Source organism: Triticum aestivum, chromosome 5B (genome assembly GCF_018294505.1).
Source record: "Triticum aestivum cultivar Chinese Spring chromosome 5B, IWGSC CS RefSeq v2.1, whole genome shotgun sequence".
Taxonomy (NCBI): domain Eukaryota; kingdom Viridiplantae; phylum Streptophyta; class Magnoliopsida; order Poales; family Poaceae; genus Triticum; species Triticum aestivum.
In genome coordinates, this window is record NC_057807.1 from 477,963,220 (window position 1) to 477,988,833 (window position 25,614).

General features: G+C 46.3%; 1 protein-coding gene across 6 annotated transcripts; it reads right to left on the reverse strand.

The window, feature by feature from the left end:
- Positions 1-4,691: 4,691 nt before the first annotated feature.
- Positions 4,692-9,158, reverse strand: LOC123112605 (uncharacterized). 6 transcript variants are annotated; one of them, XM_044533635.1, is made up of 6 exons: positions 8,848-9,158; positions 6,657-6,768; positions 6,436-6,476; positions 5,446-5,945; positions 5,121-5,340; positions 4,692-5,028 (listed from the first exon to the last, which is right to left on the reverse strand). In XM_044533635.1, exons 4-6 carry the CDS (start codon positions 5,919-5,921, stop codon positions 4,987-4,989), a joined length of 738 nt encoding a protein of 245 aa, XP_044389570.1. In that variant the 5' UTR covers positions 5,922-5,945; positions 6,436-6,476; positions 6,657-6,768; positions 8,848-9,158; the 3' UTR covers positions 4,692-4,986. The 6 variants fall into 6 exon arrangements, with proteins under 6 accessions (XP_044389570.1, XP_044389566.1, XP_044389569.1 ...); XM_044533631.1 differs by lacking the exon at positions 6,657-6,768; XM_044533634.1 differs by having other exon boundaries at positions 6,436-6,768.
- Between the last annotated feature and the right edge of the window lie 16,456 nt (positions 9,159-25,614).

A 25,614-nucleotide genomic window follows, 5' to 3' on the forward strand; every position in this document is an offset into this window, starting at 1 on the left:
TAAAAGTACCTCGGGCATAGCATATTTCTTGGGAGGAAGCATAGTGAGTTGGCTATCACAGAAGCAGAAGGTGGTCGCATTATCATCTCGTGAAGCGGAGTATATCGCAGCTGCAACCGCGGTGTGTCAAGGCGTTTGCCTAGGAAGACTACTCGGTGACCTCACAGGTAAGGAACGAGTGGTGCTCAATATTGATGACGAGTCTGCAATCTCTCTATGGAAGAATCAAATGCATCATGGTAGATGCAAGCACATCGATACGAGGTATCGATACCTAAGGGAGTGTGTGGAAGAAAGCAAGATGGACATCAACCACGTTTGCACCGACGACCAGCTTGCAGATATCCTAACCAGATCTTTGGGACGGCAGAAGTTCGTGAAGATGCGGCGAAGGATCGGTGTTCAAGCTGTGAAGTGAGGACATCGTGTTTAGGGGGGTGATTGTTGGAATTAACCACGATCGGTGGCCTTGTCCAGCTCGGACAGGTGCAATCACCAAGCCGTATAGGTGTATGATTAGGTTAGGCTAGCCTAGTTCCTATATATATACTTGTACCCCTGTAAGATTTTGAACTCAGATCAAAGCAATAAAATTCCCAGGAGCGACACGCTCCTGTTGTTGCAATCCATCAGCGTCCAAGTGTTTTCGCGTGCGTGTAGTTTTGCCGAGTTGTGCTAATCCCGTCTGTTAAGCTAGCTAGCTAGGCTCTGCCAAATCCATCCAGCAGCTAGCTAGGCTGCTTCGTTTGGTACGTGTACCTCTTGCTGTTTGCGTCTACGTACGGCGAGTCTCCGCTCAACCGGCCGGAAAGTAATCGACCGCGGTAGCTTGTACGCGCACGTCGTCGGAAAGTACTCGACGGTTGCGTCGTCAAGGTTGGGACTGTGCCAACAGGGTCGAGGTGGGTCGTTGGGTGGGTCGCGACCCTGATCGCTCCATGACCCCAGATCGGTATGGAAGCTAGCCAAGAACATCTATGGGGGATCGGGAGTTTATGGTGATTCAAGGGTTACCTGGCAATCACGCTCCAAAGTTATGGACTCCGTCACACTGCGGGTGTCCGCGATCCGCCGGTCGACGCGCCTTCTCCCGTCTCGCTCCAGCAGTCCCACCATTGAAGGATACTCACCCTGCTCGCCTCTGCTGCTTGAGAATCCGATAGTACTAACTAGGGATTGAAGACTGTACAAGGAACAGAGAGGAGCGCAGGAGAGTGCTCGATGGCTCGAGGCTTTAGAACTGGATCGGGGACTAGAGCGTTTTGCAAATGAACTGATGCAGAGATTTGGGGACAATTCATGCGAACAACGTTTGTTTCTTTGACACAGGTGCGCATATGCTTGCTGTGAAAGAGAATGGTAGATGAGAGAAAATCACGCCATAGAAGACGACTGACTTGTGACCCCATTCATTCTTACAAAGAAGGAAATAAATCACCGCGCCCATGTCATAATCTTTTCCGCGGGAATGGCGGGATCTTTCTTTCCCTTCCATGCAAAAACACCACGACCCGGGGTCTTCGACCCGCAACTGTTTGGATCGCGATCCACGTTCCAAATCGACGTCCCGAAGATATATACTACTCGTCGTACCTCGTTTCGACGGGACGAGACTTGCCTGCTCCCCTCCCGTGTGCCCATCCGTGCTCCCGCATACGTGGATTGATTTGATTGGAATAAAATAAGGCTCGACCCCACCTCTTAAAATCAGGGGATGATTAGATTAGAAAAAAAAAGAAAAAAAGACAGCCGTTGAATGAGGTGGGAGCACGGATAGGAGCACGGAAAGGGAGCAGGCAAGCCGGATCCGTTCCGACGGGGTGGCGACCCACGACCCGCGACCCCGTTCCTTGACCCGAACGACCCGGATTTCTGGCAACTATGGGAGAAACGGAACAACTCACTTCAGAAGCCTTCAAGGTCCATCTTTTGAAGCGAAATAAGATCGAAAAAGAGATGGTCAAATTCCTGAGAGGAGACAACGGATGATGCCGTGCTCATGGCGGACCTGGCGCTAGAGCACGACGATGACTGGGGTAGCCGCCGGACGTGTAGGCGTCCCAGCCTCCCAGGTAGCGACCTCGTAAGCACGCTGCTGCACCACGCTCTGGGCGACCTCGCGAGGCGCCACGACACACTCGTGATGCTTCGTGTAAGCGAAGTGATCCATGCTACAGTCTCGTCGTCCCCTGAGGCCCTTTGCGTCTACAACATGCAATCCGCGAGTGTGAGGCAGCGCACGGGGTGCCGCACCAGGGTGCATGGCCAAGAGCGAGCCGGACAATCGTCGTATGCTCAGTTTCTTGCAGCTGCGCGGAGGTGCGCACACGGGAAGCTGGGGGCACCATATCATGTCCGCTTCGACAGTAGCCTAGCCGAGGCAGCATCTCCTCATGAATCATGATGCGGAGCCGACGGCTTCGATAGCACGGGCCGACGGGGCGCTGGCGGTCCGGGTGGTCGTGGGTCGAAGTGCAGGCAACACGGAGCGACTGGCAGCCTGGCAGGTCGAGCACGAGGTATGCCTGTGCGGCGTAGGATGACGGGGTGCCGCAGACGATGGCCTAGGCAGGCGTGAGATCGAGCCATCGACAAGCTGCAAGCTCGAGCTCGGAAACATCATCATCGCATGCACCCGCGACGACGCGGATGACACCAGCGTATTCGTTGATTCTGGATTGAGGAGTGCTGCATGGTGCTGCATCTGCCACGTCATGGATCCTGTGGACAAGGACTTGACCAATAGGAAGAAAGTATGCATCAAGAAAAACGTGTGCTTTCTTTGCTGTTTAAAACATAGCGAAAAACAGAAAAGAAGTCGTTAGAAATATATTTCTTTATTTTTCAACAAACATTGGTTAGTTTACTTCCTACTTGCCATGTTTCAGATTTTTCTGAGTTTGCATGAATTTCTTGGAATTAAAACAATGAAAAATTCTTTGTTCGGCGTCGAGTCTTGGCACCCACATGTTTGGTATTGCTTTGTTTTTATTGTATAAGGCTTAAATGTAGACTCAAGAATACAAATATGATTTTTCAATTCAATTTTTTCAACCTTTTCAAGCATTTGTAGTTCAAATTTGAATTATATTCTTCAAATGTCTAGAAATGCATTTAATGGTGAAAATATAGAAAACAAACTCCAAAAAGTGCCAAAAATTCAAATGAATCCTATAATGGTCTACCTCGAGTGTAGAAAAATAATTAATACCAACTGATGAAGAATCGGTCGCATCACCTTCAAAACAGACCCGTTTCCTCTCGAAGCCATATATCCCCCTTGTAGATGGTCTAGTTTCCAAAGGGTGCACGTCATAAATTTTGTGAAACTTTTTCAAAATTTTACCACACACTACAGGAATCATATGATGACACGATGCCAAATTTCATGCTTTTCGGAGTCCATTTACATTTTATTGAATTTAAAAACTCACAGTCCGGGTCGAGTCTTGGGCCGCTCATGTTAGGAATTCATTTCATTTTCTTATATAAGGCCTAAATATAGACTCAGGAACACAAATATAATTTTTCAGCCCAGTTGTGCCAACCGTTTCAGCCATTTGGAGTTCAAATTTGAATAATATTCGTTAATGTCTATAAATGCACATAATGACTTAAATATAGCAAACAGACTCTGAAAGATGCCAAATTTTGACATGGATCATGTAATGGCGTATCTTGAGTGTAGAAAAAAAATTCAATGCCAATGGATAAAGCATCGGTTGTGTCGCCTTCGAACAATACTCGTTCTCTTTGGAAGATATTTTCTTCTTCGGAGATGGTTCGATTTCTATGCAACGTACACCATATTTTTTTTGTGAAATCTTCTCAATTTTTTACCATGTACTACAGGGTTGATACGATGACACCATGCATACTTTCATGCTTTTCAGAGTTTGCTTGCATTTTTCAGAATTAAAAGCAAAAAAGTCACTTTCGGCTTAAATATAGTAAATGAACATGGAAAGATGCCAGATTTCAACATGGATCATGTAACAATGTGGAAAAAATTGCATTGCCAACGGATGAAGCATCAATCGCATTCACTTACTTCCTATAAAAGAAAATAGATAGGGAGAAAGAACAATATAATAGAAAATAAATGAGCATAAAAGTAAAAGAGGAAACAAATAATGTACAAAAGAAAAGAAAATGAAAAAAAATTGTACAAAAGAAAAGAAACATGAAAAAAGAAAAGACACACAAGAAATGAGAAAAATATTTAAAAAGAAAAAAATGAGTGCAAAAAAAGAACTCGCAAAGATATTTTTGCCTAGTGCAAAAGAAAAAGAACTCAACAAAGATTTTTTGCCTAGTGCAAAAGAAAAACAACTCGGCAAAGATTTCTTTGCCCAATGCAAAAAGAAAAAAGAACTCGACAAAGATTTATTTGCCTAGTTCCAAGATAAAAAGAACTCGGCAAACATTTAGAACTGGGCAAAATCTCATATTCTAGTAGCATATAAATCTTGTTGAGTTGAAAATTTCTATATTGTGAAACAAGTATTGTAATTAAGTGTGGGGCAGTGAGGTAGTCAGATAGCAAATATAGCTAGCCCATGCCGCAGTTTCATAAATAAGATTTTTTAAGTATTACTACAATCACTGTTGTTTCGGGTGCTACACCGATAAAAAAGAGCAAAGCTAGATCTCCCAATCTCATTTCTATAATTGCTACAGAGAGGGTGCAGTTCACTACACAAGGTTAATTTTAAGATACCATAAAAAAGGTTAATTTTAAGCATCAGAGCACACAGTTCGTGCTCTTGAAGTCTTTGAGAGAGATTCTTACATTCATGCTCAACTGCATACTAGTTAGAAGAAACTAATTAGTGCTAGTACATCATAACACGAGTCTTCCGTTTCCTTTATACATTCTTTATTTTCCGTGCATTTTTCTAGCATTACTAATCATGGAACAGTACAACGAGTGCACGTCAAGCACCATCTGCTAGCATCACTTGTTGAAGTACGTGTAGGCCGGGTTCAGTCGCGCAGCAACTCGAACAGGTCCTCTAGGGTACTATCCTGAAAATTGTAGTGTATCCAACCGAAATTAGTAGTGAGCAAAAGGAAACAGTATGCATCAATTGGATAAAACCATATGGGTCACAACTTACAGCAGCCTGTCCATCTTCCAAGCCAGCCCATTCTCTCACAACAGCCTCCACTGTTACAAAATTAGCTGCGTACCCCTGCTGCACGTCACCATCTTGTTGCACTCCCACGACACGACCATTTGCAATAACTGGTCCTCCTGAGCATCCACTCATTGATTTGCAATCATGCCTCATCCTTTCCTTCCAGTCCATTTCTTTTGTTTCCCTGATTTTTGGTCCACTTCGTGAAACAAATAAAAGTTAGCATATTAGTACTATAAATTAATAGTGTACTGCGACTGCGAATATGCAATAAAATAAGCTAGATATAGGGAGAGAGGCCTACACAATGCTTCCAGGACATGCTCCGGGTTCAATGGGAATAGGATTGTTAGTCTCCTCCAACTTATCGGGAGTGTAGTATGCCACTAACACGGCATCTGTTCCAATCGTTAAAGTTGTCTCACTGGAAAATATCAAAGCCGGATAATTCTCAGGCATTCCAAACACAGCGATAATCGCTAGGTCTTTGTTGGTATCCTGGTAGAGTATTTCACACTCGAGCTCCTGGTCTAACCCAGGTGCTCTAATGCCTAGCTTGTCCCCAGGAGGGACAAAATATGCAGCGACATGATTACATGTCATCACAAGAGCTCTTCTGTTCCCTCGAGCAGCCCTAACGATGAAACCGCTGGCGGCTAATGTCTCCTCCTCCTTCTTCTTCTTTTTGCGGGAATCATCCTTCTTATGTATCACTATGCATAGAACACCCTTTCTGTGATTCTTAAGTGTGGTTCGAGTCAAGACCTGACGAGCGTTCATCTTCAACGCTGGGTAAAAGTTAACCTGTAAATCAAAATTCTAACGATGAATGTCATCTGGAAAACTGGCCTGGTTACAGGGCTAGTTGCAAATGTACGTAAGCCCAAGCAAAACGCCACCAACTTCTCAGCATGCGACATTAACTGTCGCGTCATGCTTGGTGAAACTGATTGATTTTAGAGGACGGTTTAAAAAAAATGATGATTACAGGACTTGCTTTCCAAAAGTCCAGGGAGGTGAGAGATTCTAGAGCAAGAGGAGAGAGTATGTATGCCTGCAGCTCAGAGCTGAAAAACAAATGCTGCGACCAAAAAAGTGCAATTTGTAAATAAAACTATAAAGTTCAATCATTTTAATACGAAAACAGTGACAGATATAGAAAGGAAAACCCTCGCTTCTTATAGAATAGTCAGCTACAGCGAGTTTCTTGAAGAAAAACAAGGAGGCTAAGGAAAACTACAAGAATGCACAAGGTGGATTCCCAATAGCTACTAGTTCAAGTTGTACACCTTACCTAGCTGCTTGCTGCCCCGCTCCTTCTCCTCTTCAATTTGTCTGTAATAACGGAAGAGAAAAGTTGAGTTAAACAAACACTGGAGAGCAAAACAGATACATTGTTAGCTGCTAGCTTGTGGCTTAACATGATATCTTGCCCTAGCTACCATATGCACATGCAGTGCTCCAGGTACCTTTGGCTGAAGAAAATAGCTACTCTCTCGATCTCTACACACTTACTTTCTCCCTTTTCTCCTCTGATGGGCTGGATGTGCTGTTGCTTTTACCCTCCCTCGGGAACACCTCTTACTGGAGAGAGGGCACCATTTGAACCCATGGGCATATGCACCCACTTTTCAAAAAAATGCATTTTAAGCATGTTTTAGAATGTTAAAAAATTCAAAAGAAAATATCACGCATACATGTTTGCAAATGTGTGTACGTGGCACAAAGTTTTATGGAAAAATGTCTTTTTGTTTTCCCTCCGCAAAAAAGACAAGTTTTAGTGCTTCTAAATAGTGTTCCACGACCTAATTTTTTTTTCTTTTTTGCACAGGCCACAAAAAAAGTTATTTTTTCGTGAAACTTTATGCACGCACATAGAACATGAAGACGTACCCGTGCAATTTTTCTCAGATTTTTTTAGAATTTCAAATTGTGCTTTCCAAAATGAGTTCATATGTACGCAGATTCATCCATGCACTTCTCCCTCTTACTGGCTCATCCTTCTCCTTCTTATAACAAGAAAGGAGAAGTTGGGTGAAGAGGGGGAGAGGCCGCGTCGTGAGGATTAAGTGTGGAATTGAATGCTGTAGATATCAATGCATCGGTAGGTTGGTACGCACCATTCAATTCATGTTGCTTTCTTCTGCTTGGCCGGCCGTGAAATTGGCACGACTATGCAAAAGCAGTGTACAACTCCAACGCGGGTAGTGTACAACTCCAACGCGGATAAACAAAACAGACTTCATAAAAAAAAATCTTTCAGGCCTATGCATCAACCATCAAATGATGCACACAACCATTTTATCAAACAAAATAGCATCAAAACACATAGTTAATACCGGTTCGCAAGCAAACTAAAAGGCCACAACCGGTGAAAATAGGACTAGATGACTTAGCAGCTATCCTATTATTTGACCCCGTCCAAATCGCATGTACGTATTTCGTGCTACCGCCTTCCAGCGTTTGCATCCACATGCCATATGCTCCCTGTCTTCCGTACTGCTGAGCCTGGGAGTGTGTTCATATGTACGCGGGATCATCCATGCACTTCTCCCTCTTACTGGCTCATCCTTCTCCTTCTTATAACAAGAAAGAAGAAGTTGGGTGAAGAGGGGGAGAGGCCGCATCGTGAGGGTTAAGTGTGGAATTGAATGCTGTAGATATCAATGCATCCGTAGGTGGGTACACACCATTCAATTCATGTTGCTTTCTTCTGCTTGGCTGGCCACGAAGTTGGCACGACTATGCAAAAGCAGTGTACAACTCCAACGCGGGCAGTGTACAAATCCAACGCGGATCAACAAAACGGACTTCATAAAAAAAAATCTTTCAGACCTATGCATCAACCATCAAATGATGCACACAACCATTTTATTAAACAAAATAGCATCAAAACACATAGTTAATACAAGTTTGCAAGCAAACTAAAATGCCACAACCGGTGAAAATACGACTAGATGACTTAGCACCTATCCTATTATTTAAACCCGTTCTAATTGCATGTACGTATTTCGTGCTACCGCCTTCCAGCGTTTGCATCCACAGGCCATATGCTCCCTGTCTTCCGTACTGCTGAGCCTGGGAGTGTGTGTGCATGACAGGTGGGGTCTACCTGTCAGCATTCACGAAACATATAAAAGGAAAAGGGCGCGCACCTGGGAATCGAACCCAGAACGCCCTGGTTGCTGGCCGTGTGACTGTGCTAAGGTAGGGGTCTGACCTTCTTTATACCGTCCAAGACCCTGGCTTGGTTTTATTCTACGGAGTAGGAGACGGCGTCGTCGCCAGCGATCAACGGCGGCACGAGGGGGCTCCGTAGGCGGCGGCGGGCGTGCGGGAATGGCAAGGGAGTGCGGGTGCAGTGGCGCGCTTGCAAACTCTCGAGCACGAGCTCATGCAGCGGCGACATGAAGGGGTGCAGAGCTCGTGCGCGTGCAAGCAGAGGAAGCAGGACAGCGCGGGGCAAGCGGGGCTGCGCTGGCGTGGGTGATGCGAGGGGTGGTGTGGTGCGGACAGAAGTGGTGCAGAGAGGTGAACGAGAGCGGGGGGCGAAGCGCGAGCAACCACGGCGTCTACTGCAACTGCACACAAAATTCAAAGATCGCCAGAGCATCGAGATCATGGCAAAGGCGCGACCCTAGCATCTCCTACGGGGATCATCCAGCGTCGAGAAGAAGGGGGGAGGAATCCAGGTATACCTCCTTACCCTAGGACAAGAATACGTGGCCGGGAACGGAGGGGAGGCGTCGGCAGCAGGTCGACGAACTTGGCGCGATCTACTGTCCGAGAGGAAGAAGTGGACGTTGTGGATGGAGTCCTTGAGTGCGCCCTGGCGTCTGAATGGAACCGGGATGGCGCGGGGGTTCTTGTGGGCGACGTGGAGGAGGCCGGAGCGCTGCTAAACCGGCGGCGAGCTCCTGCTCGGGGCAGCCATGGCTCCTGGGAGCAGCGAACAGGCGCGAGAGGGGGATCTGTGGAGAGGCGGCGGCGCGGAGGGAGGTGAGGAGGAGAGGGAGAAACCCTAGGGAGCCGCGGGGTGGCTTTATAGGGGGCGCGGGCGCGGCTGGCTCGCCACCGTGGCCATGTGCTCGTGCCCCTGAACTTTTTACCGTGAGAGCGAGAGGGGGACCGAGGAGGACGAAGAAGAGGAGGGGAAGTCGCTGGCAAGCGGGTCCCGCATGGGCATCCACGTGGTTTTACCACGGGAGAGAGCGAGGGGCTGCGCTGGTGGGCTGCTGCGGCTGCGGTGCCTAGGTAGGAAGTGGGCTGCCGCCGCTGCTGCTGGGCCGCGGCAGATGGCTGGGCTGCCATGCTGCGCTGGGCCGGTCTGCTGCTGCTGCTTTTCCTTTTCCCTCAAACAGAAATAAGGAGCAAAAAGCACAGGGGGATTGGACATGGGTGTGAGAGATATGAAAATCAGTTTGTCTAATTCACATCTAGATGTTTTTTTGAGGATGGCACATCTAAGCTCCCACAAATATAATGCAGCAACAAGAAACAAAAAAAACTAAAAAAAACCCACAAATAGAGTGGACATTAGCTTAGATGTGTCCTAAACAGACACTATGAAAATATCCCCATGACCCTAGATTTATGCGCATAATTGTAAAAATAGTTTGGACATTTTTAAAGGAAGATAAATATTCCAAATTTGAATTAGATTCAAACTTGAGACATTTTTGAACCTGACCAAAACAACTTTAAATGAGCTGAAATTTGGCAGATGAACATTAATGGAGGAGGGCAAGTTGGCACTTGCAAAAAGAAATAAAAGAGAAGGAAGGAGAGGTGGTGATGCATGGATCACACTGTTGGGGAACACAGTATTTCAAAAAATTTACCTACAATCACGCAAGATCTATCTATGTGATGCATAGCAACGAGCGGGAGAGTGTGTCCACGTACCCTCGTAGACCGAAAGCGGAAGCGCTAAGTAAGGCGGTTGATGTAGTCGAACATCTTCGCGATCCAACCGATCAAATACCGAACGCACATCACCTCCGTGATCTGCACACGTTCAGCTCGGTGACGTCCCTCGTACTCTTGATCTAGCAGAGGCCGAGGAAGAGTTCCGTCAGCACGACAGCGTGGTGATGGTGTTGATGAAGTTACCGACGCAGGGCTTCGCCTAAGCACTACAACGATATGACCGAGGTGGAAATATGTGGATGGGGGCACCGCACACGGCTAGAACAATAACTTGTGTGTCTATAGGGTGCCCCCCTCCCCCGTATATAGAGGAGAAAGGAGGAGGCCGGCCGACCCTCATAGGGCGCGCCCAAGGGGGGAAATCCTACTACAAGTAGGAGTTGGACCCCCCCCTTTCCTAGTCCTACTAGGAAAAGAAGGAAGGAGAGGGGAAAGAGAAGGAAGGAGGGGGTGCCGCCCCTCCCCCTAGTCCAATTCGGACTAGGCCCATGGGAGGGGGCGCGGCCAGCCCTTGGCAGCCCCTCTCTCTCTCTCCCCCTAGGCCCAATAAGGCCCATTACTTCTCCGGTGGTTGAGGGAGTCCTGGATTAGGGGGTCCTCGGACAGCCGGACTATGTACTTGTGTCGGACTGTTGGACTATGAAGATACAAGATTGAAGACTTCGTCCCGTGTCCGGGTGGGACTCTCCTTTGCGTGGAAGGCAGGCTTGGCAATTCGGGTATGTAGATTTCCTTCTTTGTAACTGACTCTGTGTAACCCTAGCCCCCTCTATATAAACCGGAGGGCTTAGTCCATAGGACAACAACAATCATAATCATAGGCTAGCTTCTAGGGTTTAGCCTCTACGATCTCGTGGTAGATCAACTCTTGTAATACTCATATCATCAAGATCAATCAAGCAGGAAGTAGGGTATTACCTCCATAGAGAGGGCCCGAACCTGGGTAAACATTGTGTCCCCCGCCTCCTATTACCATTAGCCTTAGATGCATAGTTTGGGACCCCCTACCCGAGATCCGCCGGTTTTGACACTGACATTGCTGCTTTCATTGAGAGTTCCACTGTGTCGTCACCATAAGGCTTGATGGCTCCTTCCATCATCCACAACGACGCGATCCAGGGCGAGGTTTTCCTCCCTGGACAGATTTTCGTATTCGGCGGCTTCGCACTGCGGGCCAACTCGCTTGGCCATCTGGAGCAGATCGATAGCTACGCCCCTGGTCATCAGGTCAGGTTTGGAGGCCTGAACTACACCGCCGACATCCGCGGAGACTTGATCTTCGACGGATTCGAGCCCATGACAGGTGTGCCGAACAGTCACGATGAGCACGGCTTAGATCTGCTATCGGACGGTGTTCGGGAGGTCACGCCCGCAGCTGCCCCGACCTTAGATCTAGAGCAGATCGTTCCCTCCGAGGGCAGGTGGATAGACCCCGCCACGGAGGCTGCACACTCATCGGCGATAGAGTCGAACACAGGCTTCGCCTCTAATGCGGGTACACATATTCTATGCCATTTTACCTAAGAGAGAGCAGCAGGAGTGATTAGCATGCTCTTAGTACTTGTCCTCTCATGTCCGTGTTCTTCGTCCTGAACTTAATCTCAAAGAGTGATCATGTTGAACTCGATGATATCTTTCCTTCTGGTACAAAGTGAATGTTTCTTCTTAAGCTGGTATTGGTGATGATTAGATAGCGGTAATGACTATGATGATTAAATAGTGGTAATGACGACTATAATGATTTTTAGCTAGCTAGTATACCGTTAACTTGTTGGTGATGATATAATATGATGCAATCGTTTTTATATTAATATGATGATGATGAGTTATTATATCATTTATGAAAAACCGCATATTAGTTTTCAACTGGATGGATCCTAGCTAGCTAAGTGATCAAGTATATATATGCCATATCCATATTAATTACTTGCTCACCTAATATAAGTGATCAAGTAATATATATGGATATGGCATATATACTTTGATCACTTAGCTAGGATCCATGCATATATGCATCCAGTTGAAAATGCGGGTACTTTCACCTAATGATTTAACAACTCATTATAATGTAAAAACAATCTCTAAATTAAATTGAAAACACAAAACTAAAGGAAAAAAACAAAACCACCCGAACATTTAGTACCGGTTGGTGTTACCAACCGGTACTATAGGTCTCCTCGCACCCGATCCTGCCTCGTGCCACGTGGTGGCACTTTAGTGGCGGTTCGACCCGAACCGGTACTAAAGGGGGGGACCTTTAGTCCCCACCCTTTAGTGCCGGATGCAGAACCGGCACTAAAGCCCCTTACGAACCGGGGCTATAGCCCGGTTCTGCACTAGTGAGTCATCCACTTGAGGGAAACTTGCTACTGTCCTACAAACCTCTGTACTTGGAGGCCCAACAACGTATACAAGAAGAAGGTTGCGTAGTAGACATCACGACATATCAAGATTAATAGCATGTGGTGGTATTGCAAGTTTACTTATAACAAAAGGTGAATCTAAAACAGAGCTAGATGATAGTTCCTTACCTTCTCTCATCTTAGAGGGAAAAATCTTAGTCTTAGCATCCTTCAGATTCTTCATAGTGATAAATTGATAATAATCCCAAGTGACCCAACAATATAGCTATGCTCCCCAGCAACGGCGCAAGAAAAATGTCTTGATAACCCACAAGTATAGGGGATCGTAACCGTTTTTAAGGATAGAGTATTCAACCAAAATTTATAGATTCGACACAAGGGGAGCCAAAGAATATTTGTAAGTATTAACAGCTGAGTTGTTAATTCAACCACACCTAGAGATTAATTATCTGCAGCAAAGTGATCAGTAGCAAAGTAGTATGATAGTTTTGATAATAGTAGCAGCAGCAATAGTAATGATAACAATGATAGCAATGATTTTGTAGCAAGTGCAACAGTAACGATAGCAGTAGTAACTTAGCAAGAAAAATATGTAGGAAAATCGTAGGCATTGGATCGATGATTTGTTGGATGATATTCATCATGCGACAGTTATAACCTAGGGCGATACGGCACTAGCTCCAGTTCATAAATATAATGTAGGCATGTATTCCGTAAATAGTCATACGTGCTTATGGAAAGAACTTGCATGACATCTTTTTTCCTACCTTCCCGTGGCAGCGGGGTCCTATTGGAAACTAAGGGATATTAGGTCTCCTTTGAATAAAGAACCGGAATAAAGCATTAATACATATGGTGAAAATATGAACTCCTCAAACTACGGTCATAATAGGGAGTGGTCCCGACTGTTGTCACTCCGGGGTTGTCGGATGATAACACGTAGTAGGTGACTATAACTTGCAAGATCGGATCTAGAACATAGATATAATGGTAATAACATAAACGGTTCAGATCTGAAATCATGGCACCCGGGCCCAAAGTGACAAGCATTAAGCATGGCAAAGTCATAGCAACATCAATCTCAGAACATGGTGGATACTAGGGATCAAGCCCTAACAAAACTAACTAGATTACATGATGAACCTCATCCAACTCCTCACCAACCAGCGAGCATACGAAGGAATTACTCACTCCCGATGGGAAGCATCATGGAATTGGTAATGGAGAAGGGTTGATGATGACGAAGATCGAAGATCCCCCTCTTTGGAGCCCCAAACGGACTCCAGATCTGGCCTCCCAATGAAGAAACGAGACGGTGGCGGCTCCATCTCGTGGAACGCGATAATTCTTTCTTCTTGGTTTTTTTCTGGAAAAACAGGATTCAATTGCGTCGGTTTCAGGGTCTGCGGGCCCATCATGTGGGGACAACCAACCTGGGCGCGCCTGGATGGGGGTGCGCCCTGGTGGGTTGTGCCCACCCAGGTGCCCCCCTCCGGTGGTTCTTGGCTCCAGAAATTCTCTTTTATTATATAAAAAATCCTCGCAAAGTTTCGTTCCATTCTGAGAACTTCTATTTCTGCACAAAAAATAACACCATGGTAGTTCTGCTGAAAACATCGTCAGTCCGGGTTAGTTTCATTCAAATCATGCAAATTAGAGTCCAAAACAAGAGGAAACGCGTTAGGAAAAGTAGATACGACGGAGATGTATCAGTGTTCTACGGAATGCACAACCAAGACCTGATACCAATTGCATTCATAGATTCTTTTGTCGCACGTATCATCAAATCGTATTTGTAGGGCGATAGTTTATTTGTGATGCCTATTGTAGGAACAAATTTTCATGACATGATAAATAATGGTCAAGAGTCTTTGCAATTTACCATGTAGGATACCAATTCCTCGATATTTGAAGTTAGGCAAACGTCAAACACTAAAAATAAGAAGAAATTTGCGAAAATTGTGAAGCGTAGACGTCTGGCATTCACACAATTTGAAGATGTTTTGTTGTGTGAAAGTTGGTGCAACACTAGCATGCATCCGATTTGTGGAACCGAGAAAAAAGACGAGAAATATTGAGAAAAAAATCCACAAACTTTAGCATGAGCAAAAATACAATGTGTAGCCACATCCAATATGCACCAACCTTGTCATGTGCTCTCTTCAACATAGATGGTCACTCATTCAAGAGGCCGTTAGCAAATTTGTTGGTTATCTCAAACACGTAGGCCGAAACCAAAGCGGCATCGGAGTTCAAACCCATGCAACTTTGACGTCAGCTTTGTACCAACAAACAGAGAATAAGGCATTCACTTTTTCCCAATATTGGTTGAAGTTGAACGGGAAACCCAAGTGGCAGATCGTCCTCAAAGAGATTGAAAAGGGCACGAAGAAGATGGAGAAAAATGATGGGCCAAGCTCGGTTCAATCAATCGGATTGGATGAGGAAGGAGAAGAAGAAAATGGTGCGGCGGAATTACAACCAACAGTGCCAAAAAAGAAAACGGCAAGTGATGGGGAACAAGTGGGGGAAGAAGAGGGTGGCGCATGAAGGCGCGAAAAGCGAAATGTCCGCCAATTGGACTAGCATTTTTTATGCTAAAGAGGTGAAAAAGAAGGAAATGTATAAGATGCTCATTTATGTGCAAAGAGAGAAGATAGAGTTCGACCGAAAGATGTTGGTCTTAAAGAAGAACAAAGCAGAGGCAAGAGAAAGTTGCAAAGTGAGAGCTTGAGAATGCAGTTACAATGCATGGTATTGAGCTCGAGAAAGAGAAGTTGCTGCTTGCGAGGGAGGCGGAGGCGTCTTCGCATGAAAAAGAGGATCAATGATCGTGACAACTAAAATCATTCATACATTCGTGTATCGCTTATCTATACATGAACTATTGAATTTTGTTTTGTCATACTGAATTCATTCGGGACATTCAGGCTACAATCATGAAATGTATGCTGAATTTGCGTTGCATGATCGTCCTACATGCATTTGAATATTAAGATTTGAAGAGTGTCGTTGTGAAGATGGCCAAATGAGGACCTGCTTGTGTCCGCGAGGGGTCAATGGGTCATAATAGCTACTTCTGGTTGTTGGTTCTCTTAGGGCGCGCTTGGAATGTCGTTTTGCTTAGGAATACACCTGTAAACAATACACCTCTCCATCCGTCGTTTCGCTTCCGGCCGGAAATCACTACTGGCCTGGTAAATTACACCTGTAAATTAAATACCGGTGTATTTAAATACACCCAATCCAAGCGCGCCCTTAGGTTGCGTAGATGGCGTACAGGCGTAGGTCCAAAATCCTGAGTGCGCAGCCGACACACATGTCACTAATGGAATGGCGGAGTTCGCCCATTTCAGCGAATGCATTGAAAATCTTTGCCGAGTGCAAAATTTAAGGAACTCGGCAAACTAATTGGTTCACATAGGACGGAAAACGGGACAGTAACAGAAAAGCTGTTGCCGAGTACGAAATTTAGGAACACGGCGAACGTTTTTAGTAGAAATATATAAATAAATATAAATAAACAACAGCGGCGCCTCGGCTCAAGCGCTTCATCCCGGCGAGGTGGTCGTGGCCGAGGAGCCCAGCATGTACGCCAGGCGGCCAGGGCGTCCATGTCTTGGAGCACGCAGAGGAAACCGCCTGAGCTGGAGGCCGGGAGCGTGCTGTTGCTCTGGGCGTCCGCGACGTGTGGTGCCGCACCGTCTCCTCGCATATGTTCTTATCTGACAAACGCTGATGCTTGTTGGTGGGGGCAGTCGCGCCACAGGTGGCGCAGGCGAACCGCCCGTCGGCGCCAGTGGCGGAGAGGTGCGGCTCGACCACGCCGCGAAGGCCTCAGTGGCGAGGCGCGCGACTCCATCAGCGCCTGCGCGAGGTCGATGCTTGTCGCCGGTGTCCACTCCGGCGCCGTGTCACGGGCTTGTTTCCTCGCAGATGGAGGATTTGCGTCTGGTTTGGTTTGTGATAAGATAATACTAGCCATGCCCGCGCGGCGGCATGCCGTGCCCCATTGATCCATCATGACGAAAATGTGCTGCATGATAATAACTGGATTTTTTTTTTACTAATTTGGATTTAAGACGAAGGTTGTATGTGTGCAACGTTGGGGGTTATAATCTGGCAAGCAACACAGAACCGAATTGGAAAACATAGATTTATTCATCACATAAATCGATGTATTCTACCAAGTAGGAAGTATATGCTGCTATTCTCATACTAAGAACCACCATGCTATAGATCGGACATGTTACAAACATTTATAGCTTATATCTGTCTTTCGGAAGAAATATATAGTAGTCGATGTTTCATTTGTACCATGAGAGTGTTTGTGCTGGATCCCGAAGTAACTGGTTGTGGTGAGAGAGATGGTTAGTCGACCAAATGCATGTTATATTTCACATGATTATGAGAGGAGGCGGAAACATCATCATAGCACAAGAATTTTTTTCTTTACCCACATCAACATGTTTCTGATCTTCATTCTTGGAGAGGTTTTTCCACTGTACATTTCCTCCATGATCATGAACCAATTATGTGCTAGTTTTTGTATGAAAATAAACATGCCCTAAATGTCGCTGAAATTGAAATTAACATAAACATGTGAAAGCTTAGGTGCTGCAAAAGGTTACACTCTTAGTTGCATCCAAATACTCAAAGAATACCAACCAAAGATAATCGCCGGATAATGCCATGACCATATTTTATGCTACTCATTAAAAGTGCCTACAATGAAAATATAAAGTTTTTATTCTCTTTTTCCAACATTTGATAGACAGCTTTGCTTGTTCTCATCCTTTTGATTGATTTTTTAGTGGTTAACTGTTCACATATTGAATCACCCAAATATAATGCATAAATATTACTTATCAATGATTTATGAAACAAGTTTTCCTCGGAAAATTTTATTTATATCAATACAACATGCAATTCTGCCTTCTCCAATTGGTTACTGTAATTATAAACTTATAATTTATGAACAGTTTAAGTTGAAAGAAATTAACTTCTTGCATAGAGATGAATGTGTACGCTGCTCTCAAATCCCAATTATAATAAAGAGGCTTTTTGCAACATGAGCTAGATCTGTTGGTCCAGTATTTATTCAGGCATGTCACATAGTCGTGTGACTTTTCTTATCTCTGATGATCTTAGAGACCAAAACACCCCATACGTTAACATTGATGTGAACAGGATAAGTATGATTAAGCAACCAAGAACTCAAGAGCAGGGAACGAAGAAATGCATGAACTGTGCAAAGAACCATCTGTGTATTATATCTAGTGAAAGACTGCATTGATTGCTATGTACTCATGTAGTGTTAGAAACGCTCTTATATTATGGGACGGGGAGAGTATAAGTCAATGAAGTTATTTATTGAAGCACTCACACAATTGCCATCATTTGAAGATGTGCGATGTAGCTTGTCATCCGATCACGTGAGACAAAAAACAGAGTTGAAAATTTCTCATATTGTTTTAGCCATTATAAAACACTAATACAGGTATTATTCTAGCCACCAAAATGCATGAGCTACTCAAATAAAGATTCAAAAGCCTCTCACTCTGAATATATTTTCCATATACAGAAATATATTCCGGTCCATATCTTCCTCCAACCAGGCTCTAACAGTACGATGGGTCTACAAAATATTTTTGAATAGACCAAGTACAACACACAATAAATAATGTAACTACAAAGAGCCTCAATAAAATTTATCTTGCTTTTTAAGGGGTTAGATTTGTCTTGCTGAAAATGTAAGCAGCTAGCATTAAAAAAGATGCTTCATGCTAGTAATACTCTTCGTCTTACGTTTTCTTTTGTCTTGTGTGGTCTAGTTTTTTTTTTTTGAGAAAATTGTAGAGCCATCATCTGTAATCTTAGGGATGCTGTGTGGTACAGTTGTTGCATGCACCTAGCGATTCGTATCTCTATCTCTATCTCTCTTTCTGACCATATGGGATTACTTGCTGCATGCACTGGATGAATTTTAGGGTTGATGTGACCACGTGCAAGGGTTTTAGGCTTGATGTGACCACATGCTTGGGAGTAGTAGAACATGTGTATAGTTGCATAGGAATTGGTGGCCATTTTGTTCTCTTACTGTTTGGTCTAGCCATTTTTTTTCTGCTTGCATGTTAGGTTCATCAGTATTAGGTGGCCATTTTGTCAATACCTAACATGTTCTAGACAAAAATTTCAAGAGTTTTTTTTTGGGGAGTTTAATGTAGCTGATTTTTCCTCGGTTTTTTTTGTATGCCTGCCGTCAATAGCCTTGACATATAATTTTTGTAAGTGGTGCGCTAAGTTGTTGTCAAAATTTAAAAGAAGATAATATACACTGACCAATTCACCATGAATGAATATTACATCAAAAAAAAGAAAAGGAGAAACCATAGTAGCCTGGTTCGCGGGTCGATGGTGCGTCCCGTGACCCGGGGTCGATCGACCCCAATCGAGGGTCGGGGACGACGTGGGGTCTGTTGGCACAGGCCCGATCAAACGTTGCACGTCGGCTCTTTGACGAGTACTTTCCGTCGACCGAACACGTACGTACGAAACCACGCTTGAACGATTCTTCCTGAGGCAACGTGCACGTACAAAACTAGCTGATGGATGTTGAAGCTAGCTAGCTTAGTACGTAGCAACGACTGAATACTTAATCGATCTAGACTAGCACAACTCGGCGAAACACAAGAGATTTGATGGCTAATAGGTGCGTGTCGCACCTATGTATGTATATTATTGCTTTCAATCTGGGTCGGGTACCAACAATTGGTATCTAGAGCTTTGGTGTATTGACGTGATTCTCGGAAAGCAGTCGAAGGATCATGTCGAACACAGGCAAGGAGATCGTGACGGCAGCAGCGGGAGTGCCAATGCCGATGGTGGGGGTGTCGCAATTCCCCCGCCTGGATCGAGAGGACTACGCACTATGGGCGATGAACATGGAGGTCGCGATGGAGGGAGCGGAGTTCTGGGAAGCCGTCGACCCCGGCGGCGCCGAGTACGCAAAGGGCGCGGCGAAGTACCGGAAGGATCGTCAGGCGTTAACAGCGATCTACTCTGCCATGCCGAAGGATGTGCTGCAACACCTCGTCGGAAAGAACTCGGCAAAGGAGGCATGGGAGACCATCAAGATCCTGCACCAGGGTCATGACCGTGTCAAGGAAGCACACCTTCACTCCCTGATGAGAAGCTACGAGTGCCTGAAGATGGATGAAAGTGAGACGGTTGATCAGTTTGCCGCCCGTCTCAAGACCCTCGTCAACGGCATACGCAGCTATGGTTCAACCCTAGAAGAAGTTGCGATCGTCCGACGATTTTTGCGCGCCGCGCCGGCACGCTACATTCAGATCGTCACGTCGATCGAACAATGTCTCGACCTGAAAACTCTCACGGTCGAGGATCTCATCGGAAGGTTCAAGGCCCACGACGAGAGAATTCGTCTCAGCTTCGGCGATGCGGAGGCGAGTGAGCACCTGATGCTGACAAAGGTGCAATGGATCGCCTGATGCTGACAAAAGCTGTCGAAAGAAAAGCAAGGCGGATCCACGAGCGGTGGCAAGAAGAAGGGGAAAGGGAAGCAGCGCTCGGCGAGAAAGAACTTCGCCGACTCGGACGACGAGGATGCGCCTGCACCACCGAGGAGGAAGTTTGACATCAGAAAAGTGAGGTGTCATAAGTGTGGCCTCCTCGGTCACTTCAAGGCTAACTGTGAGTAAGCACCGAAGCAACGGGCACTCATGGCCGAGGAAGGAGACGATGGGGATATGATGCTAATGTGCGAGCTAGTGGACGGGGAGAATCCAGATGATCTTGGTCAGCTGGACATGGGTCCGGTCAGTGCATCTGCGCCATTAAACCCAGGCGATGTTGTGGCGCCAGAAGACCATGACATAAGGCGTGATGGTGTGGTCATGCCAGTAAAACCAGGCGGAGTCATGAGGCCAGAAATCTATGACACAAGGCGTGACGGTATGGTCATGCTAGAAGCAGGCGAAGAAGTGGCGCTAGAAGTCCACGACACAATGCGTGATGGTGTGGTCGTGCTAGAAGATGGTGAAGATGTGTCGCCAGAAGAACACGTTGCAGGGCGTGACAGGGTGGTTGCGCAGGAAGATGGCGAATACGTGTCGCCAGAAGAACACGGTTCGAGGCAGGATGCGTCACTAGTAGCTGTTGGGTTGCATGCGAGCGGAGATGCAACGGTGAACGAGGACGATGCTGATGATCAGGATAATCTGCATGCAGCAGCTAACTCGCTTGAGAAAAGCTCACTTCCACGTAAAAGTCTTGTGGATGTGACAGAAGAAGGTGGACAACGTCCAGAAAAAGGAGATAGCAGCCCAGCTAGAAGCAATAGTACTGGAGCTAGAGTGCCTCGGGCTGCAGATTCTCCACGGAACATTCTACGGGGATGCAACCCGGTATCTCCAGTAAGCAGTTTGAACAGGCCGAAACGCCTAGGAAGCAGACCACTAGGTCCAGAATTGCCAGAAAAAGAAACTTTGGCAAGTTTCAAAGCAAATGTGTCATCTCCAATAGCACACGAACGACGCGTGTTGGACATCTCTTCAGAGGAAGCGTTTCGAATAAATTCGGTGAAGATGAAGAGTAAAGGGCAACGATGTTTGCACATCGAGGAACCGGAAAATTTTGAAGATGCAAATATGGAAGAGTGTTGGCGTCGTGCTATGGATGAAGAGTTGGGATCGATCCGAGACAACGATATATGGGAGCTTGCTGATCTTCCCAACGGACATAATGCCATGGAGCTCAGGTGGGTGTACAAAGTCAAGAAGGATGCCAAAGGGAACTTGGTGAAGCATAAAGCAAGGCTCGTGGCTAAACCTAACGTGCAAGAGCAAGATGTGGACTTCGAAGAAGTGTTCGCTCCAGTTGCAAAGATGGACTCGGTGAGGCTACTTATAGCTTTCGCGGCTCAAGAATCTTGGAGGCTACATCACATGGATGTGAACTTCGGGTTTTTGACTGGGGAGTTGGAAGAAGTATACGTGCAACAACCACCGGGGTACATCAAAGAAGGAGAGGAACACAAGGTATTGAAGCTACAGAAGGCGTTGTACGGGCTACGACAAGCTCCTCGGGCATGGAATATTGAGCTTGACCGTACATTGATTTCTCTTGGATTTGAGAAAGCCCCACTAGAGCATGCTATGTACAAGCGAGGTGAAGGCAAGGATCGTCTCTTAGTGGGCATCGATGTGGACGATCTATTGATAACTGGAGCAGACGAAGAGGTGATTGCAAACTTCAAGCTACAAATGGAGGAGCTATTCAAGATGACTGATCTAGGGCTCTTGAGTTACTACCTTGGGATTGAGGTACAACAAAAGCCGGAGGCGATCACAATATGCCAGGAGGCATATGCAAAGAAGGTACTTGAAAGCTGTGGCATGAAAGATTGCAATCCAAGTCATGTTCCGATGAAGCCTCGTCTTATGCTAAGCAAGAAAAGTGAAGCACCTACGGTTGATGCAACGGAGTATAGAAGTGTGGTCCGAAAGCTGAGGTATCTCACGAATACAAGACCGGACTTGACCTATTCCGTTGGCATGGTGAGTCGCTTCATGGAAGCACCCACGATGGAGCATTGGTCAGCTGTGGAAAATATACTCAGGTACATCAAAGGGACAACAAATTTCGGTTGTGTCTATTTGAGAAAGAAGAAGAAGGAGATGGTGGAGCTACTTGGCTACAGTGATAGCGACATGGCAGGAGATGTGGACGACCGTAAAAGTACCTCGGGCATAGCATATTTCTTGGGAGGAAGCATAGTGAGTTGGCTATCACAGAAGCAGAAGGTGGTCGCATTATCATCTCGTGAAGCGGAGTATATCGCAGCTGCAACCGCGGTGTGTCAAGGCGTTTGCCTAGGAAGACTACTCGGTGACCTCACAGGTAAGGAACGAGTGGTGCTCAATATTGATGACGAGTCTGCAATCTCTCTATGGAAGAATCAAATGCATCATGGTAGATGCAAGCACATCGATACGAGGTATCGATACCTAAGGGAGTGTGTGGAAGAAAGCAAGATGGACATCAACCACGTTTGCACCGACGACCAGCTTGCAGATATCCTAACCAGATCTTTGGGACGGCAGAAGTTCGTGAAGATGCGGCGAAGGATCGGTGTTCAAGCTGTGAAGTGAGGACATCGTGTTTAGGGGGGTGATTGTTGGAATTAACCACGATCGGTGGCCTTGTCCAGCTCGGACAGGTGCAATCACCAAGCCGTATAGGTGTATGATTAGGTTAGGCTAGCCTAGTTCCTATATATATACTTGTACCCCTGTAAGATTTTGAACTCAGATCAAAGCAATAAAATTCCCAGGAGCGACACGCTCCTGTTGTTGCAATCCATCAGCGTCCAAGTGTTTTCGCGTGCGTGTAGTTTTGCCGAGTTGTGCTAATCCCGTCTGTTAAGCTAGCTAGCTAGGCTCTGCCAAATCCATCCAGCAGCTAGCTAGGCTGCTTCGTTTGGTACGTGTACCTCTTGCTGTTTGCGTCTACGTACGGCGAGTCTCCGCTCAACCGGCCGGAAAGTAATCGACCGCGGTAGCTTGTACGCGCACGTCGTCGGAAAGTACTCGACGGTTGCGTCGTCAAGGTTGGGACTGTGCCAACAGGGTCGAGGTGGGTCGTTGGGTGGGTCGCGACCCTGATCGCTCCATGACCCCAGATCGGTATGGAAGCTAGCCAAGAACATCTATGGGGGATCGGGAGTTTATGGTGATTCAAGGGTTACCTGGCAATCACGCTCCAAAGTTATGGACTCCGTCACACTGCGGGTGTCCGCGATCCGCCGGTCGACGCGCCTTCTCCCGTCTCGCTCCAGCAGTCCCACCATTGAAGGATACTCACCCTGCTCGCCTCTGCTGCTTGAGAATCCGATAGTACTAACTAGGGATTGAAGACTGTACAAGGAACAGAGAGGAGCGCAGGAGAGTGCTCGATGGCTCGAGGCTTTAGAACTGGATCGGGGACTAGAGCGTTTTGCAAATGAACTGATGCAGAGATTTGGGGACAATTCATGCGAACAACGTTTGTTTCTTTGACACAGGTGCGCATATGCTTGCTGTGAAAGAGAATGGTAGATGAGAGAAAATCACGCCATAGAAGACGACTGACTTGTGACCCCATTCATTCTTACAAAGAAGGAAATAAATCACCGCGCCCATGTCATAATCTTTTCCGCGGGAATGGCGGGATCTTTCTTTCCCTTCCATGCAAAAACACCACGACCCGGGGTCTTCGACCCGCAACTGTTTGGATCGCGATCCACGTTCCAAATCGACGTCCCGAAGATATATACTACTCGTCGTACCTCGTTTCGACGGGACGAGACTTGCCTGCTCCCCTCCCGTGTGCCCATCCGTGCTCCCGCATACGTGGATTGATTTGATTGGAATAAAATAAGGCTCGACCCCACCCCTTAAAATCAGGGGATGATTAGATTAGAAAAAAAAAGAAAAAAAGACAGCCGTTGAATGAGGTGGGAGCACGGATAGGAGCACGGAAAGGGAGCAGGCAAGCCGGATCCGTTCCGACGGGGTGGCGACCCACGACCCGCGACCCCGTTCCTTGACCCGAACGACCCGGATTTCTGGCAACTATGGGAGAAACGGAACAACTCACTTCAGAAGCCTTCAAGGTCCATCTTTTGAAGCGAAATAAGATCGAAAAAGAGATGGTCAAATTCCTGAGAGGAGACAACGGATGATGCCGTGCTCATGGCGGACCTGGCGCTAGAGCACGACGATGACTGGGGTAGCCGCCGGACGTGTAGGCGTCCCAGCCTCCCAGGTAGCGACCTCGTAAGCACGCTGCTGCACCACGCTCTGGGCGACCTCGCGAGGCGCCACGACACACTCGTGATGCTTCGTGTAAGCGAAGTGATCCATGCTACAGTCTCGTCGTCCCCTGAGGCCCTTTGCGTCTACAACATGCAATCCGCGAGTGTGAGGCAGCGCACGGGGTGCCGCACCAGGGTGCATGGCCAAGAGCGAGCCGGACAATCGTCGTATGCTCAGTTTCTTGCAGCTGCGCGGAGGTGCGCACACGGGAAGCTGGGGGCACCATATCATGTCCGCTTCGACAGTAGCCTAGCCGAGGCAGCATCTCCTCATGAATCATGATGCGGAGCCGACGGCTTCGATAGCACGGGCCGACGGGGCGCTGGCGGTCCGGGTGGTCGTGGGTCGAAGTGCAGGCAACACGGAGCGACTGGCAGCCTGGCAGGTCGAGCACGAGGTATGCCTGTGCGGCGTAGGATGACGGGGTGCCGCAGACGATGGCCTAGGCAGGCGTGAGATCGAGCCATCGACAAGCTGCAAGCTCGAGCTCGGAAACATCATCATCGCATGCACCCGCGACGACGCGGATGACACCAGCGTATTCGTTGATTCTGGATTGAGGAGTGCTGCATGGTGCTGCATCTGCCACGTCATGGATCCTGTGGACAAGGACTTGACCAATAGGAAGAAAGTATGCATCAAGAAAAACGTGTGCTTTCTTTGCTGTTTAAAACATAGCGAAAAACAGAAAAGAAGTCGTTAGAAATATATTTCTTTATTTTTCAACAAACATTGGTTAGTTTACTTCCTACTTGCCATGTTTCAGATTTTTCTGAGTTTGCATGAATTTCTTGGAATTAAAACAATGAAAAATTCTTTGTTCGGCGTCGAGTCTTGGCACCCACATGTTTGGTATTGCTTTGTTTTTATTGTATAAGGCTTAAATGTAGACTCAAGAATACAAATATGATTTTTCAATTCAATTTTTTCAACCTTTTCAAGCATTTGTAGTTCAAATTTGAATTATATTCTTCAAATGTCTAGAAATGCATTTAATGGTGAAAATATAGAAAACAAACTCCAAAAAGTGCCAAAAATTCAAATGAATCCTATAATGGTCTACCTCGAGTGTAGAAAAATAATTAATACCAACTGATGAAGAATCGGTCGCATCACCTTCAAAACAGACCCGTTTCCTCTCGAAGCCATATATCCCCCTTGTAGATGGTCTAGTTTCCAAAGGGTGCACGTCATAAATTTTGTGAAACTTTTTCAAAATTTTACCACACACTACAGGAATCATATGATGACACGATGCCAAATTTCATGCTTTTCGGAGTCCATTTACATTTTATTGAATTTAAA

Excerpts from the sequence above, each read along its gene's own strand:
- LOC123112605 (XM_044533631.1), bottom strand. The coding sequence starts at position 5,921 with ATGAACGCTCGTCAGGTCTTGACTCGAACCACACTTAAGAATCACAGA. Across the intron at positions 5,341-5,445 it reads GCATGTCCTGGAAGCATTGT|TGGACCAAAAATCAGGGAAA; the intron begins GTAGGCCTCTCT and ends TGTTTCACGAAG. Across the intron at positions 5,029-5,120 it reads TGGAAGATGGACAGGCTGCT|GATAGTACCCTAGAGGACCT; the intron begins GTAAGTTGTGAC and ends TACAATTTTCAG.